The 17,156-nt window shown below is 35.7% G+C and overlaps 1 protein-coding gene across 1 annotated transcript in view; it reads right to left on the bottom strand.

Annotated features, from left to right (window-relative positions):
* Window positions 1-862: 862 nt before the first annotated feature.
* LOC105190270 (heparan sulfate 2-O-sulfotransferase pipe-like) overlaps window positions 863-17,156 on the bottom strand; it is a 174,057-nt gene continuing 157,763 nt past the window's right edge. The window contains exon 3 of the mRNA XM_025305955.1: window positions 863-1,495. Coding sequence (XP_025161740.1) covers window positions 1,377-1,495 — 119 coding nt within the window. The 3' untranslated portion in view covers window positions 863-1,376. The remainder of the gene's footprint in view (window positions 1,496-17,156) is intronic.

Genomic DNA, 17,156 nt, shown 5'->3' with positions numbered 1-17,156 from the left:
GCGTCCTCAATTGTTTTGGTCTTCCGGAGCGCTCCTTGTCTCAATGTCGAAATCGCAACTTCTGAAGCATTTAAACCAATCTTCACAGGTAGTTTTCGATGGTGCATGTTCGCCGTAGGTCTCCTCAAGCAAACGACGTGCTTCAGCTGCACTTTTTTCAAGTTAAAGCAGAAAAGCAAAGCTTCCCGCAAATGCTGTTTATTTGGCACAAAACTCGACATCTTCAATGTTAGAAAAAATATTTTTGCGTTGCGATATATGTTGATATTACGACTGGTTATGTTAACAAGATGTCCAAGCTATTAAAAACACAACTTCAGATATGTATGTCGGCTACATGTGTCGTTAGCGCCATCCATGTGTGAAACCCGGAAACTTAGTTGCGCACCTAGTATATAAATAATAATATATAAAAATATCCTGAATTATCGGAATCACGAATGGTGATTACCTTTACTTGATTTATCTATTTTAACTTTATATTAGTAATTTATCTTTACCTCAGTGCATAAATAATCTGCCCCCCGGGTCCGCAAAACAAGTTTGGCACTTGCCANGTGAGAGAGAGAGATAGAGAGATAGAGAGAGGAGAGAGAGAGAGAGAGAGAGAGAGAGAGAGAGAGAGAGAGAGAGAGAAGAGAGAGAGAGAGAGAGAGAGAGAGAGAGAGAGAGAGAAGAGGAGAGAGAGAGAGGGAGAGAGAGAGAGAGAGAGAGAGAGAGAGAGAGAGAGAGAGAGAGAGAGAGAGAGAGAGAGAGAGAGAGAGAGAGAGGAGAGAGAGAGAGAGAGAGAGAGAGAGAGAGAGAGAGAGAGAGAGAGAGAGAGAGAGAGAGAGAGAGAGAGAGAGAGAGAGAGAGAGAGAGAGAGAGAATCGCCTCTGGGAAAAAAGGCTCGTAGCTGAATATTTTTTGTTCTCAGATGGGTTTTTATCTTTTTTCCACCTCGATTTTATTTCCTGCCATAATACGTAGACAATACCTGGAGCAGTTGATCGAATCTTTCAACAATTTACTAGCTCATGGAGATTCATAATATGCGCATTACATCGTTACTATGATGGAAGAGCTTTAAAGAGGTTCATTTGATGATATATTTACAACTATTCATAACATTTTCTTCTCTAACATCTCTCCGACTTGTTTTGCTTTTGATACAGTTTTATAATGAGTGAGCGAAATAATAATAACGATCGTGATCGTGACATTCTGCGAAAGAACGATACATTCTGACAGTTTTTAGTTATCGCACAGTAATTATGAATTATACAGTATAACTGTTTACCGGAGCTAATAATCATTTATCGATGGTTTTGTTCGTTTGAAATTTCTTGCGCAAATATCTGATTGCAGCGTGATATCGTGATGAGAAATCGCAGTTATTAAATGACTTCTAGCACGTCGGAGAAATATAACATGTTAATTACCTTCTCTGTAATGATACGTTGCGCATTTGAGTAATGAACGATTCCGCTTGGATTCGAGTCCGTTTGGACACTTTCTGAAAACAGACGATAATTCTTATTACTCTTCAACCTAAATAGCTTCAGGAATGTTACATAACAAAAATGGTAATACTAGGTGCGCAACTAAGTTTCCGGGTTTTTTTATCAATGAAAAATGGAAAATTTCAAGAGAAATACAAAACATGGTTTATTCAAATTATTGTCCCTCGCTAGCTACACATTTTTGCCATCTCTTTGGCAATACATGAATACCGCGACGATAAAACGACGCGTCTTTGGACCGAAACCATTCATTCAACCAATTTGTTTCTTCGAAATTGGCCAAGTGTTGCCCAGCCAAGCCATGCGCCATCGACCAGAACAAGTGATAATCGGAAGGGGCTAGGTCTGGCGAATACGGTGGGTGCGGTAGCAGATCCCATTTCAGCGTTTTGATGGTGTCCTGGACGATGGAAGTTGCGATGGCACGGAGCGTTGTCGTGCTGCAATATCACTCGTTCGTGTCTCGTGTCCCATTGTGGCCGTTTTTCGAGCAATGCATGATTCAAATTGATCAGTTGTTGTCGGTAGCGATGCCCATTGACAGTTTCGCCTGGTTTCAGCAGCTCATAGTACACGATTCCTTTCTGGTCCCACCAAACGCAGAGCATTGTCTTCTTTCCGAAGCGATTTGGCCGTGCCGTCGATGTTGATGCTTCGCTAGGTGAAAGTCACGATTTTTTGCGTTTGGGATTCTCGAAATATATCCACTTCTCATCGCCAGTAATTGCAGGAAACTCTTTCTTTCATGCCGCAAAAGCAAAATTTCAAAAGTGGTTCTTTGATTTTCCATCTGTCTCTCAGTCAATTCATGCGGCACCCATTTTCCTTCCTTTTGAATTTTTTCCATGGCATGTAAACGTTTGGAAATACCTTGGCGAGTCATGTTTAATGCCTCCGCAAGTTGATCTTGTGTTTGCGTATCATCTTCATCCAATAACGCTTGCAAATCGGCGTCCTCAATTGTTTTTGGTCTTCCGGAGCGCTCCTTGTCCTCAATGTCGAAATCGCCACTTCTGAAGCGTTTAAACCAATCTTCACAGGTAGTTTTCGATGGTGCATGTGTCGCCGTAGGCCTCCTCAAGCAAACGACGTGGTTCAGCTGCACTTTTTTCAAGTTAAAGCAGAAAAGCAAAGCTTCCTGCAAATGCTGTTTATTTGGCACAAAACTCGACATCTTCGTTGTTAGAAAAAATATTTTTGCGTTGCGATATGTTGATATTGGCGACCAGTTGGTATTAACAACTGGTTATTGTTAACAGACACCCAAATTATAAAAAAAACACAACTTCAGACATGTATGTCGACTACATGTGTCGTTAGCGCCATCCATGTGTGAAACCCGGTAACTTAGTCGCGCACCTAGTAATAGCAGGGTTGGAAAGTATTGGGTTACTTGTAACGCCGTATCGTTACTTTTTTGAGTAACGATTAGGTAACGCCGTTACTTTTTTGTGTCAGTAACGAAAGAGTAACGGCGATACATTTTTGTGTAACCAGTAACGAAACGTCCGTTACTTTAATCATTACTTTTTAATTTTTATAAAATTAAACTTAATTGTATTTAATTTCAACGTATTTCTTATTTTGTGCTGAGTTTAGTTAGAACCAATAAAGATGGATTCACATATTATCATCCATTAGCTGCAGCTATACAGAAAGGTTTGAAAGAAAGGTAAGTTGGTGTAATTTGGTTAACACATGTTCATCAAACAACATTCATTTGATCAAAAAGAGAAAGAAAAATCAATATGTTCATATTTAATTTTATTGATTTAACTTTAGGTTTTGTATTACGTTTGAAAAAAAGAATTGATAATTGCCAGTTGTTTGTACCCCAAATTCAAATTGAGTTGGTTAGCCGGAGATAAGCGAAAACTTGCACAAACATATTGAGAAGATTTATTAGGAATTTTTTCAACTGAAAATTCTTTGATGTCTGATAAGTACGATGATAACGATGACTTTTTTAATTTCAAATAGCAAACATCAAATGAGGACTCTTCCTATAATGAATGGCAAAGATTTTTAAAGTCAACAGGCACTAATGTCCAAATATTAAATTCATATCCACTAATTAAGAAACTTTTCATTAAGTACCACACTGCAATACCAAGCAGTGCGTCAGTTGAAAGACTCTTTAATGTCAATGGTTTAATCTTAACGCCACAAAGGAATCGCCTACATGATGACAGCATGGAACATCAAGTTTTGTTAAAATTGAATAAGTCATATTGTTAAACTGCTATGTAAAGCTTTACATTACACGCACCTTACAGTCATAAGGTGATAGAAATTTGTAACGCGTGGAGTGCGTCCGTGGAGTGCTGGTCCTTCCCGCTAAGGAATGTTATCGAGGGGTCTCGGCGAGGCGCGGCTCGCCGGAACCCAGCGGCGGGAAGAGATCGCGCTCAATTATTTGCTCTAATATTGATTTAATAACTTTATTTAGAAGTGAACAGTGCTGAGGTATAATGGGTGGTGCGTGCGGCCGGTGGGTGGTCGCTTGTCGAGATCCGTCCGCGGAAAAGTTCGGGGCCGGCGGGCTGCCCGTGGCTCTTCGGGCCACTTATTCGCACGCTGGGACGCGGTCGAGGCTATCCGCGGAGATCTTTCCGTTGTCTACGGCGGGCGAGCACCCTCGTCTTTGAGATGGCGAGGACACGCGCCACAGGCAGTGAGCGAGTACGCTCGCTCAGGGAGCGTGGCGAGAACGCTCGCCGTAGGGAGAGGGTGGCGAGTACGCTCGCTTTATAGAAGGTGGCGAGAACGCTCGCCTGGGAGAAGCCGGCGAGGACACTCGCTCTCGGGATGGCGAGTACGCTCGCTGTTAGAAAAGGTGGCGAGTACGCTCGCTTTTAGAAGGTGGCGAGTACGCTCGCCCTAGAGAAGTCGGCGAGGACACTCGTTCTCGGGATGGCGAGTACGCTCGCTTTAGAAGGTGGCGAGTACGCTCGCCTTGGAGAAGTAGGACACTCGCTCTCGGGATGGCGAGTACGCTCGCCTCTGGAGAAGTCGGCGAGGACACTCGTTCTCGGGATGGCGAGTACGCTCGCTGTGGAAGATGCCGGAGAACTCTCAGGCGGGTCGGTGCCTCGTCTCGAGGCGTCGGAAGACAGGTCCTCTTGCCAGTCGCACGGCGCCTTATATTGGCCGCCCGTGCGACTCTAGTCGTTCCCCTTCCGTATCGCGCGACACGGGGGGGCAGGTGATGTTCGCATGCCACGCGCGGCGAGGCGGTCCTTGCCTCCACGCGCGCACCGCGTGCTCGCTCGTTCCTTTGTTCGCTCGCTCGCTCTCTCGTTCTCGTCGCTCGCTCGTTCTTACCACCCTTCTCGCTCACTTGTATCCTGTGCAGGGTGCTTCCCCGCGGACTGCATTCGGCTCGGCCCGATACGTAACGATCGTATCGTTACAAATTAATAAATTAGTTAAATGTTCTCTTTTCTCTAATTTCTTACGATCTTACGATTTCTGTGCGCGCGCGCGCGCGCGTGTGTGTGTGTGTGTAATAGCTACAGTGGTGTGCAAAAGTTTCGAGCCATAGTATCTTTTTAAGATATGTGACAATATATTGATTTGCTCTAAAAATTAATTATATAAAATAGTTGACATAACATTCTTACAAATAATAGTACAGTTACAAAATTTTGAAATTACATAATTTCTAATTATTTAGTCATATAATATTTACATGTGTTCAAAAGTATTGAGCCGTATTCTTGTTGTGACTTTATGAGCCCGGTTTGTTTACGTCTCTTATGAAACTCCTTCGTAAATATTTGCTTTAACTAACAAGGGACATTCGGCAACGCGGAAATTCAAAAAAATCTGAAGCTTTGCATAATTGTAGAGCAGATATACCTAATAACAAAACAATTTTTCGTTGGTGCCCAAAAACGGTTTTAAGGGTGGAAACAACCCCTTGAACAAAGTTGATTTTTGTCTTTCTAAGCGAATATTATCGAAACTATTAAAGATATGAAAAAATGTTTTAGACAAAAGTTTTATGGTTTTAAAAGTACTTTATTATGCTATATTTAGATTTTTTAAAAATGTAAAATTGTGTATAAAATACCCCCCCTCCTTCTCTTTTTTCAAATTGTTAAAATCAATTGTCCAACCAAAATAAAGCTTATTTTATGACAAATTCAACCATATATAATAACATTATGTTTGGAAAAGGCAATATTGAAAAAAAAATTAAACATGCTCTTATATGTATGCTACGCGTACCAAACTTAAGGATTCGCTACTTGACGATGGCATTTCTTTCTTCCTCAAATCTTCCTCATAATTGCAAACTGTAAAAGATAAGGAAGGAAGAAAATAGAAAATCTAAAAAAGCAATAAAGTTGATGTTAAGAAGTAAGTAGGAGAAAAATAGCATGATAAGAATACAGTCACTAATATTTAAAAATGTTATAAATTATAAAATTTCACGTAATAGACGTTTATTTTGCCAACATTGCGGCTACCTTTTTCATTAATTTAAACGACACGCGTAAATATAAATAAATATGTGTGTGTGTGTATGTGTGTTTTTGTACGTGCGCACGTGTGTGTACATCATGGCAACATGCAAAACACTTGTCACAAGTTTTATGACTGTGCGACCAAAATAGCACTCTTTATCAAGTACAGTGCAATCAAGGTTCATTATATTGACATATGTTATCTTCATTCATTTGCATATAAAAGCTGTCCATTTTGGAATACATTTCAGTGTTATTGAAGCAGTTATTGAAGCAGTACGTATATTATTATTGCTGTGAGAAATGTTTAATTAAAATATCCTTAAGATTTGTATCATAATGTCAGTAATAAATCCAGCTAATGTTATTAATTTGTTAATTGCGACATTTCATTTCACAAATATTGCAATAACTCCTGTTAATCATCAAGAGGTGGAACTCCATGATACAATTACTGATTTAATAAAGAGTGCTATACATTACGATATTACGATCGAACATGAGTGGGGACTTGATTTTGACGATCCATCAGAACCGCATGACGTACAATTTGTAGATGTGTACGATATTGATGCTGAAGAAGATAATTATGGAAATGAAGTTTGCACTGTGGATGATGAAGGTGGAAATGTAAACTTAAGTTATAAGAAAAAGGCAATCGAATTTTGGAAGAGTGGAAAGAAAGGACATTTATCTCTTACTTCTGTACAACATCGTTTTAGAAAAGTAAAGTTTAATTAAAAAATAAGAAGAATAATATATAGTAAAATACTTGAGGCTTTTATGGTGTACAGTGACCGGCAGTGATTCGTTCCGCGACAGAGAGAACTCTATTTCCCCTCTCGCGGAACGCATCATTGTCGGTCATTGTACATACAGCTTTGACTATAAGTATAAAGCATCCCAAAAAATTTATTTAAATTGTGTAACAAAAACATACTATATGAATATATGGAGAACATAATATAGTATACGAGTATATGGAAAAATAATATAATAAAAAAATATAATATAAGAATATGTGGAAAATAATATTTATTTTACAATATTTATTGTAATATAATATAATATTAATATAATATAAATTATAATATAAATATAATATACATAAATATAATATACACATTATATTATAAAATATTAATATAATATTTATTGTAAAGAGATTATATATTTACTATGAGTATATGCATTGATTTCTAGGAAAATACAATGAGTTAGAGATGCTTTATACTTATGACCAAAGCTGTAAATTATATAGTTAGAGTCGCGTTGTTTTTTATTTTAAGTTTTACAATTTGATGTTTCGTGAACATTTAATTCGTATATAACTTCTTTTATTTTTGAATTCGAATTGTTTAATATTGAGATTTGTTTTCTTCTAGGTAAAATCTATTCAACAATTGCACAGATGGCAAGAACATGTAATGCGTGGGGGTTCAAATACAGACAAACTTGTAGTTATTGCTGAATATGTTCTTATAAAATTCCAAGAAGCTGTTAATAGAGGACTTATTATTCATGATATAAATCTGCGAAAATGGGCACTAGAAGCAAAAGAACAAGTGGATTTTTCTTCATTTAAAGCAGGAAATTGGTGGATATGGAATTTTAAAAAGGTACATCGTATTACATCACGTAAAATAACTGCATTTAAAACGCGGTCTTCTCATTTAACTGATCTAACTATACGTCAAAACGCTGAGGAATTTGTAAATACAGTAAAGCCACATATTAATGTAATCGGTGCTGAATCAACTTATAATGCGGACGAAAGTGGCTTTAATTTAGAAATACATGCAGGAAGAACATTAGCTAATGTAGGAGTGAAGACAGTTGGAGCTACTATCCAATCTTTATCTGCTATGACTCATAGGTACACCATTATGCCTATTATATCTGCAGATGGACATCTCCTTTCGCCTTTGTATATAGTATTAAAAGAATCTACTGGTGTTTTTGGACCACAAGTAGAACAAACTCTTTTTAGACCAGTGAATATTTACATTGCGGCTTCAAAATCAGGGAAATTGACAACTGAACATTTCAAAAATTGGTTCCAAGAAGTGTATCTACCAAACACTGGAGAGAAAAGTATACTACTGCTTGATTCATGGACAGGACATTGCCCGAACCAATTGGAAGAACTTGTACCAAAAGACAAACATGTAAATATTCTAACAATACCAAAAAAAACAACTGCTTTTATACAGCCATTAGATGTTTTTGGTTTCAGAATCTGGAAAAATTTTGTTCGAAGCTTTTCTGATAGTGTTATTATAAATAATTATGACATAAATTTACATTTACGTAATAACATAATAAAATTGCAATCTTTAACACACAATCAACTGTCTTCTCCAAGATTTCGAAATTTATTTAGATATAGCTGGTATAAAAGTGGTTATTTATCAACACGGCCTGAAAAATTTCATAATCCAATCGATTATTGTTATTTTAAAGAAGAAAAACGTATACCAAAATGTAGCATTTGTGGTAAAATGGCTTTTATACGTTGTGCATGGTGCAAGCAATATTTTTGTTTTGAACATTTCTTTGAGCAATATCATTATTGTAATAATTATATAGAATAAATAATATTTTACTGTCCTCAATTCCTGTCAAATTTGTATATATTATAATCCATACCAAAATATAAGATATCTTTCACTCGAATATCTATATCGACTACTTAATTAATAAAACCTATATACTGAATGAAGCAAAACACATACACACAAATGTACACTGAATAAATTTATAAATTATATTTTTCATTATTAAATCCGTGTGTGTTCTCCTTTTTTCTTCATATCATTCATTTCCTTATTTGTTCTTTAGAATTGAATTTAAAAGATTATCTATATTAGGGTTATATACACTCTCTCTGCGTCCTCCTTATCATGCTGTTCTTCTTCAACTTACTTCTTAACATCAACTTTATTGCTTTTTAGATTTTCTATTTTCTTCCTTCCTTATCTTTTACAGTTTGCAATTATGAGGAAGATTTGAGGAAGAAAGAAATGCCATCGTCAAGTAGCGAATCCTTAAGTTTGGTACGCGTAGCATACATATAAGAGCATGTTTAATTTTTTTTTCAATATTGCCTTTTCCAAACATAATGTTATTATATATGGTTGAATTTGTCATAAAATAAGCTTTATTTTGGTTGGACAATTGATTTTAACAATTTGAAAAAAGAGAAGGAGGGGGGGTATTTTATACACAATTTTACATTTTTAAAAAATCTAAATATAGCATAATAAAGTACTTTTAAAACCATAAAACTTTTGTCTAAAACATTTTTTCATATCTTTAATAGTTTCGATAATATTCGCTTAGAAAGACAAAAATCAACTTTGTTCAAGGGGTTGTTTCCACCCTTAAAACCGTTTTTGGGCACCAACGAAAAATTGTTTTGTTATTAGGTATATCTGCTCTACAATTATGCAGAGTTTCAGATTTTTTTGAATTTCCGCGTTGCCGAATGTCCCTTGTAAGTTTCAGTCTATTGTCTACCGCAATGCCGAAACATACAATTACTCAAAGCCTTCAATTACTCAAAGCTGTGATTAATCTTTCTCAACAAGGAAAGGTTTCTCACGAAATTGCTAATTGCTTATTAATTGATAAAAGTACTGTAAATAGGATTATTGCTAAATATAAGTTGACGAACTCTTTAGCTGATAAACCACGAAACGGTAGACCTTGCAAAATTACAAAGCGCATCGATAAAATAATTAAAAGAGAGTCGGTAGCAGATATTAGAAAAACTGCTATGGATATTTCTCGAAAACTACGAGATGAAAATCTTGCTGATGTTAGTCGAAGTATAATATCTCGACGTCTAAAAGAAGTAGATTTTTTACAACGTGCTGGTGTAAAAAAACCATTAATTAGTGCGAAAAATAAGAAAGCTGGATTAGATTTTGCAAGGAAATTTGAATATTGGACTGAAGTTGATTGGCGAAAAATACTTTTCTCTGACGAGTCAAAGTTTCAGTTATTCGGAAGTGACGATAGAAAGTATATACGACGTCCAACAGGCACAAGATATAACTCAAGATACCAAATTCCTACCGTAAAACATGGTGGAGGTAACGTGATGGTTTGGGAATCATTTTCTTATAATGGAGTTGGTCCATTGGTTGAGATCACGGATACTATGGACGCTATAATGTATCGAGATATATTGACACAGTTGCATATGCAGCCATATGCAACTCGAAACATACCACGTGGTTGGATTTTTCAACAAGATAACGATCCCAAATATTCATCAAAACTAATAAAAAAATTTTTCATCGTGAAAAAAATGCGAGTTCTTGACTGACCCTCGCAATCGCCGGACTTGAATTCTATTGAGCATTTGTGGCAAGAACTCAAACTACGTACAGGAAATAAGAAACACTCCAATAAAGTTGAATTGTGAGATTTGCAAGATTGCATTGAGAATTGCAAGATTTGCAAACTCAATGGCAAAATTTACTTCAAGATCGCATTTCTAACTTAATAGCATCAATGCCTCGCCGTTGTGCTGCAGTGATTCTTCTAAAGGCATGGCAACAAAGTATTAAGTTTAAGAAAAACGTTGACAACATTTTCTGTTATTATTTTTCAATAATATATTTTTCTTATGCATAAGAAAACTTTTTGGCGCAATACTTTTGCACTGTTTGTAATAAGACATTGTGTAAAAATAAAGTATTTAGAATTATTAAGAGTTTGTAAAGTTTATATAATTGTAGGACAAATAAATACACTTTGTTTATATATATGTGTAAAGTTTTTAGCGCTCATTATGAAATGAATATATAATAATAATTGTGTGGTTCAAAAGTTTTGCACGCCACTGTATCTTAAAGGAGAAAATAAATACTAACTTTTATAATATATCTTATAAATTCAGTATTTATTTTTTCCTTTAAGATAGTCAAATCTAAGTTAACAGATTTCGAGCAGAGCCTGTTATCAACTTTTGTTAACAAATAGGCAACAAATTTGATGCAGGATCTGTTATATTAAATCCTGCTGCCGAACTGCCGCCAGATATGTGACAGAGCCTGCTGTCGGGCAATTGCTTCAGATTTGCAGTGAAAACCGCACAAAGATTGTAATGATTTGACAGCAGATTGGCAGCAGAAATAGGGCAGATCTTGTTGCGCGGCAGATTCTGCACGGATTTTGCTGCAAATCTGCAGCAATTGTCCGACAGCAGGTTCTGTCGAATCGTAGCTGAATGCGGACATAGATGGCTATGGTTTTGATATGGATTTTTGGTCAAATTTGCTGCAGATTTACGCCCAGTCTGTGGTCAATTTGTTTACTGGGTTAATAACATAAAATAATAAAAATATTTAAATATATATATTTCTAATCATTTTATGTCCGACTTATATTTTGTCTTAGCATCTTTCTTATAATCCTGGATTTACAACAAGAAGAAGTAACGGAAAGTAAGGAAGTAAAATATCGTTACTTTCAAGTAACGCGTTATTTTTTAGGACCAGTAACGAGTAACGGTAACGAGTTACTTTTTACCAAAAGTAACGGTAACGGTAACGAGTTATTTTTAAAAAGTAACTTTCCTAACCCTGAATAATATGTATTGGTAATAATATCCCAGTCAGCACAGACTTCTAAAGAACATCCTAAGAACATCCTGAGAACGTTCCAGCGTCCTGAAAACATTCCTTGGACGTACTCAGAATGTTCTTTGGAAGTTTTGCGCTATCTAGGAGGATATCGGAGATTGATAAATAAACGTTATTATTTTGTTATATTTATTTAAAAATGATCTCGCATGGAAATTTCTTCAGATTTCTCCAAATGGAGCATTAAATCTAATTACAGCATTGAATGTATTCAAAATGCACTGTTATGCATGAGTCTGCTTAAAAGCTTAGCTAAATAAGGAATGGAATCACAGGAATATTCACTTTTCCTTCTTTCTAAGTATTTTATTTAATACTTAAAATAAAGATTGTTTATGTGCAGCTGGCGAATGAGAAACAGGAAGAAAAAAGTGAGTGGTTGAGAGAGAGAGAGAGAGAGAGAGAGAGAGAGAGCTTGGGCAGTGTGCGTTGCTCCTAATTTTTCTTTCGTTATAAGAGGTTTTAAACTGTCTTTCAGCGACTCGGAAGATATTAACGTTTCCTTTATTCCTATTATTAATTATACGTCCTTCGGTATAGACGTAAAGTTTCCTTGAGTATTTTGAAATATAAATACCGGAGGACGGAATTTCAATGTTTCCAGACACGTTTAACGTTTATTGGAACAATATTTAATATATATTGAAACAGGTTTAACGACACAGAAGCTAATATACGCAACGAAATAAAATTCCATTCCCATGTAAATCATCTTAATACGATACCAAACTTAGGATTCTCATTTTTATCTCAAATACAGATTCTTTGATTGAAATCGAAATCATTATATTGCAGAAGTTTACATTTTTTAACAGGGCGCGCTTTTATGAAATAAAACATAGAAATTTTCATTTATGTCAACTATTGAATATTATTGAATATTTAATAGAAAGAATATTTTTAAATATTTAAAATATTTTAAGCATTTATATTTTCTAAATATTTATATATGTAAAACAAAAATGTTTAAAGTATATTTCATACATATTTTAAATTTATTTTTGTTTTATGGATATGAATATTTAGAATTAATTTTAAGGTAAAATGAAAATTAGGAAAGTCTTTAACAAAGTGTTGAAAAACGTATATGAAATCTGATTGAGTTTTCCATTTATATAATTGTGTGTTTAAAACACATTACACTGAAACTTGAGTTTACGCAGACTTTTTCACTTGGAATCTATAATTTTAAGAATTGTGACCAGACTTCCATTAGATTTCCATTAGATTTTATAAGATTTTATGTAGTCGGATCCTTTAATCTCTCCGATATTTTTTTACATTTAAAAGCTACATTTTATTGAATATTGTAGAGCAGATACTCCCTCTATTTATATCTTATGTGGAGAGAAACGATTTGCTGAGTTAATTTGACGATGAAACCAAATGCATTTAATTGAGGAATTACTAGTTCTTGTGTTCTCATATTCGGCCCTAAGAGCCAGAAATTCTCTTCCTTTCAATTGAAATGTGCTCGGTTAATTCATTGTCATGTTAATCCATCTGATCTTTTTTTTGCATATCGTAACATTTTCTCTGCGTTATCATGTCGAATATCACCTTATTTTCGTAGAGTTGGATCATAATTAAGAGACACTGGGAGCAACTCGTCTCGGCTTGGCACTGTTTGAAACGGTCGCATGCGCCGACTACACGACGCATGCGGCCGCGATTTTTCTTCCACTCTCGCGGTGAAAACCGCGACGGATTTGTGTCGCGTCACTCGGGAAAATCGCCGTCGGAAGCCGGATTCCATTTAACATGTGATGGACGGCCCTGTTGTGCGAGTCAGCAAATGTTGAGATGCAATCGTCATCTCCGCCGTCATGCGGCCACGTGGGAAATTCCGCGCGCGACGGCGAGAATCTCCGAGAGCTCTCGCGTAATTCCTCTTTAATGAACAACGCCAATTAGATAATGGAATTTGCTTTGTTCCGGAGTTCCGTAGTTCGGATAAAATCAATTTGAGAATAACCGCATAAATTGCTAATTTTATATCGGAGTTCTTAGGTTCTCTTCTTTAGGGCAGCGATCATGCAATTTTTTCCTGGAATTGAAAAATAAAAAATAAATAGTTTCACGTGAATAATTTTAGTGATCGTATAATTTTTCAAATTATAGAAATGTAAAACTTCATGATTGATAGCTATAAATACAAATATCTATGAAATATTTATTTTATACGCGTTCATACGTCGACTACCGCTGCTTTCGTCGATTAATAACGCGAAAAAATAAATTCGCTATTTTAGTATTGACTGCTTCATATTTCGTTGTGTATTGATCAATTCTCTTCGCATCGAGTCTCAAAAATTAGAAATAAAATTAAACCAAGATTTTTACAAAATTGTTTTTTCTTGAAAAATATTTTTCTCTGTTATTTATCTCCTCGTGTCGATTTTTTCGTAATTTATTGCGTTAAATTGTTTGTCACGGGCAACTGACATGTTGCAAAGAGAAAAACATGGAGAAAGTACAATTTATATAAATATGAAGGACAAAAATGTAGGTTCTCTCACACAAACTTTGCGCCGATGTGTATTTTCGATGAGTCCAACACGCCTCGATAATCTCCGCGTAGATAATGTGCAACACACTCGATACTGCAATGATCACTAGGTAGTGCTGTAAATGCAGCATATATGGACTACTGGTGCAGCTGATTTAATTATATGATGACATTATTACCAGAACGCGCAAAATTTTTCAAGATATCTAATGATGTTAACCGAACCCGTCCAAAGTTTGCCACAAAATTCTGCGAGGCCTCTTTACCACTTTTTATGACTTAATATCACTGAGATTCGAACAAAAGGATAAATATATCACGCATATTTGATTCGCGTGGTACAACGCGCATTTTCCTGGAGACTGTCAGCGCATAATGAATAATAGATGATGAACTTTTTCGTCAAGAGAAAAACAGCGCATTGCGAGAATCGATATGGTTGATCATGAAAATCTTAAAAATTAATTCGTCCCGTAGCAAATTTCATTTGTTTGCATTGGTTCAATGTCAGGTTCATCCATAGACTTAAGGCCAGAGCACAGACTTCTGCATAACGCATAATACACGACGCATAAGAGAATCAACAAATCAGAGTTCTTCATTTCTGTCCTGAGGAGGGAAATAAAGAAAACTAATTGGTTTATTCTCTTATGCGTTATGTATTATGTGTTATGCAAAAGCCTGTGCTCTTGCCTATAGTATATCTAGATTGTGTGTTCGAGGAGTGGGGGTATAGCTTACATAGAAAAGGATATATACTCTGTTTTTACTGTTCGTTCTCTCTCGCACAGTCCCGATGAAAGGGATATAGGGGAGGCAGTTGCTGTACAGTAACCACCGCCCCTATTCCCCTTTCATCGGGACTATGCGAGAGAGAACGAACAGTAAAAACAGAGTGCTTCCTTTTCTACGAGAATTATACCAGCGCATTAGTGCAGTGCTAGCAATAAAGTGAGCAGCGCGAGCCGATTTCAGAGGCAACGCCCGTGCTTCAAGAGGTAGTCGGGGAATTCTTATTTTGATTGCGCTGGAGACGTACATAGGACTTGTGTTGCCACCGTTTATGTTGATGCGTCCACTGTTCTTGCCTTCATTGGCCGGGATATATTTTAAAATAAGAATTTTTAGCGATATTTTCTTATTTTGATGTTTTCTTTGATGATTTCTTATTTTCATATAAGACTCGAATTTTGTTTGTAACAATTAGCTTTACGTGCATATATACTGATAATAAATATTATAATTTTATAATAACTTCTTGTATATTTTCTTTATGTTTTCGTGAATTACATTTGCAACAGAATATTCCAAAAATGAAACAAATTAATATGTATAATGTTTTTAAACAGTTACTTATATTTCAAGATATATATATGTGTGTGTGTGTGTGTGTGTGTGTGTGTGTGTGTGTGTTTACTTATCTTTTTCATACAGAATTATGACATAAATAAAATCTCGCGATTCTATCGAAAACGTTTGTAATGATCTCATCATGACCTTGAAAGAGACTCTCAAGATCAAACAAAGATCATCATCTTACATGTCCTTTGAAACTAAACAATTTTTGTTTCAAAAGTTTCTCCTTAAATTCTCTTGTTTGCGAGAAATATTGTATCATATCTTCCTTATTTTCTCAGCTTGCACCTTTTGTATAAGTGGTCTAAACAATATTGAGCTAATTTTTTTTGCACATTTTATCTTCTTTTTAACTTCTGAATCAGATTTCAAAAGATGAAAACAATCGGCGTGTAACACTTGGTAAAGGTTACTTGTGAGCCTTGCTTATATTCATTAGCTTACAAGTAACACTACCCAACTGATACTCACCGATTTGAATGAAACTTAATATACTTATTAAACACCGAAAAATATTAAATACGTGTTTTTTTGTTTCGGCTAAATACGCTTTTTAGGGGTAAAAAGCACCCCTCAACCCCTGGAGGTGGAAACAGTTATGGCTAATTATTTCTGAAACGATACATTTTCTGAAAAAAGTGCTTAGGACCAAAGTTGTAGAGTTCAAAGTAATGCACTTGATGGCGACTTAGAAGTCGACCGTGAGGTCGATTTTCAAGGTCATTTGGAAATCATTTCATATTTTTCAAAGGGAGAAGTTTACTTTTCATCCCGAGAATCGATAGAGCGTAAAAATTTACATTCAGGACATTGGTGGTTTGTAAATAAAACAAGCCTCTGCAATTTAAAATTGTTTATTGATCCAATGAATTAAGGCAAGATCAGTCAATAATTCGATCAATAAAGGAATTGAAAGTTAATTATTCATTCAAATAAGGCAAGATGTGATCGAGATCCAGCCAGTATAGGCAATATATGGTTGAGATCCAGCCAGTGAAGGCAAGATATGGTCGAGATCCGGCCAGTGAAGGCAAGATATGGTCGAGATCCAGCCAGTGAAGGCAAGATGTGAGCGAAATCCAGCCAGTGAAGGCAAGATATGGTCGAGATCCAGCCAGTGAAGGCAAGATGTGAGCGAAATCCAGCCAGTGAAGGCAAGATTTCATAATTTCTTTTCATAGTCTATGAGTATAAATTCCATGATAATTGGCATTATTCTTTATATTCATGGCAATAATGAAGAACAGTTTTATCTTCTTTCGCAAAAAATGCTTCATATACAGAGAGTTAGTACACCTCACACATTTTATTAATGCAATGTTATTGCAGATTTTGCAGACTGTCTTGCAATTCTTTAAACAGAAATCAACAGGCGTTTCACATCTACCTGATTTTTCTTCAATATATCCACTTTTCCACTAGGCATATTTAATCATGTTTTGGAATCGGGGTGATGAGAATTGATTGTGGATTAATGATTGAATTTTGAGAATGTTATTCCTCAAAAGTAGGTTAATATCATAGTTGTATAAGAGAATTAAGTCCGAAAATTATTTCAGAAAATTTTTCCACGATCTAAATACGTAGACATCCAATGGTTATGTGAAACCAGTTGTACCCGCAGGAATTATAAGGATTTTTACTTCTTTATTATCCTTATCTA

Source organism: Harpegnathos saltator, unplaced genomic scaffold, assembly GCF_003227715.2.
Source record: "Harpegnathos saltator strain DR-91 unplaced genomic scaffold, Hsal_v8.6 scaffold74, whole genome shotgun sequence".
NCBI lineage: Eukaryota > Metazoa > Arthropoda > Insecta > Hymenoptera > Formicidae > Harpegnathos > Harpegnathos saltator.
Note: the sequence above shows the minus strand (reverse complement) of the source record. Positions and strands in the feature narration are given on the sequence as shown.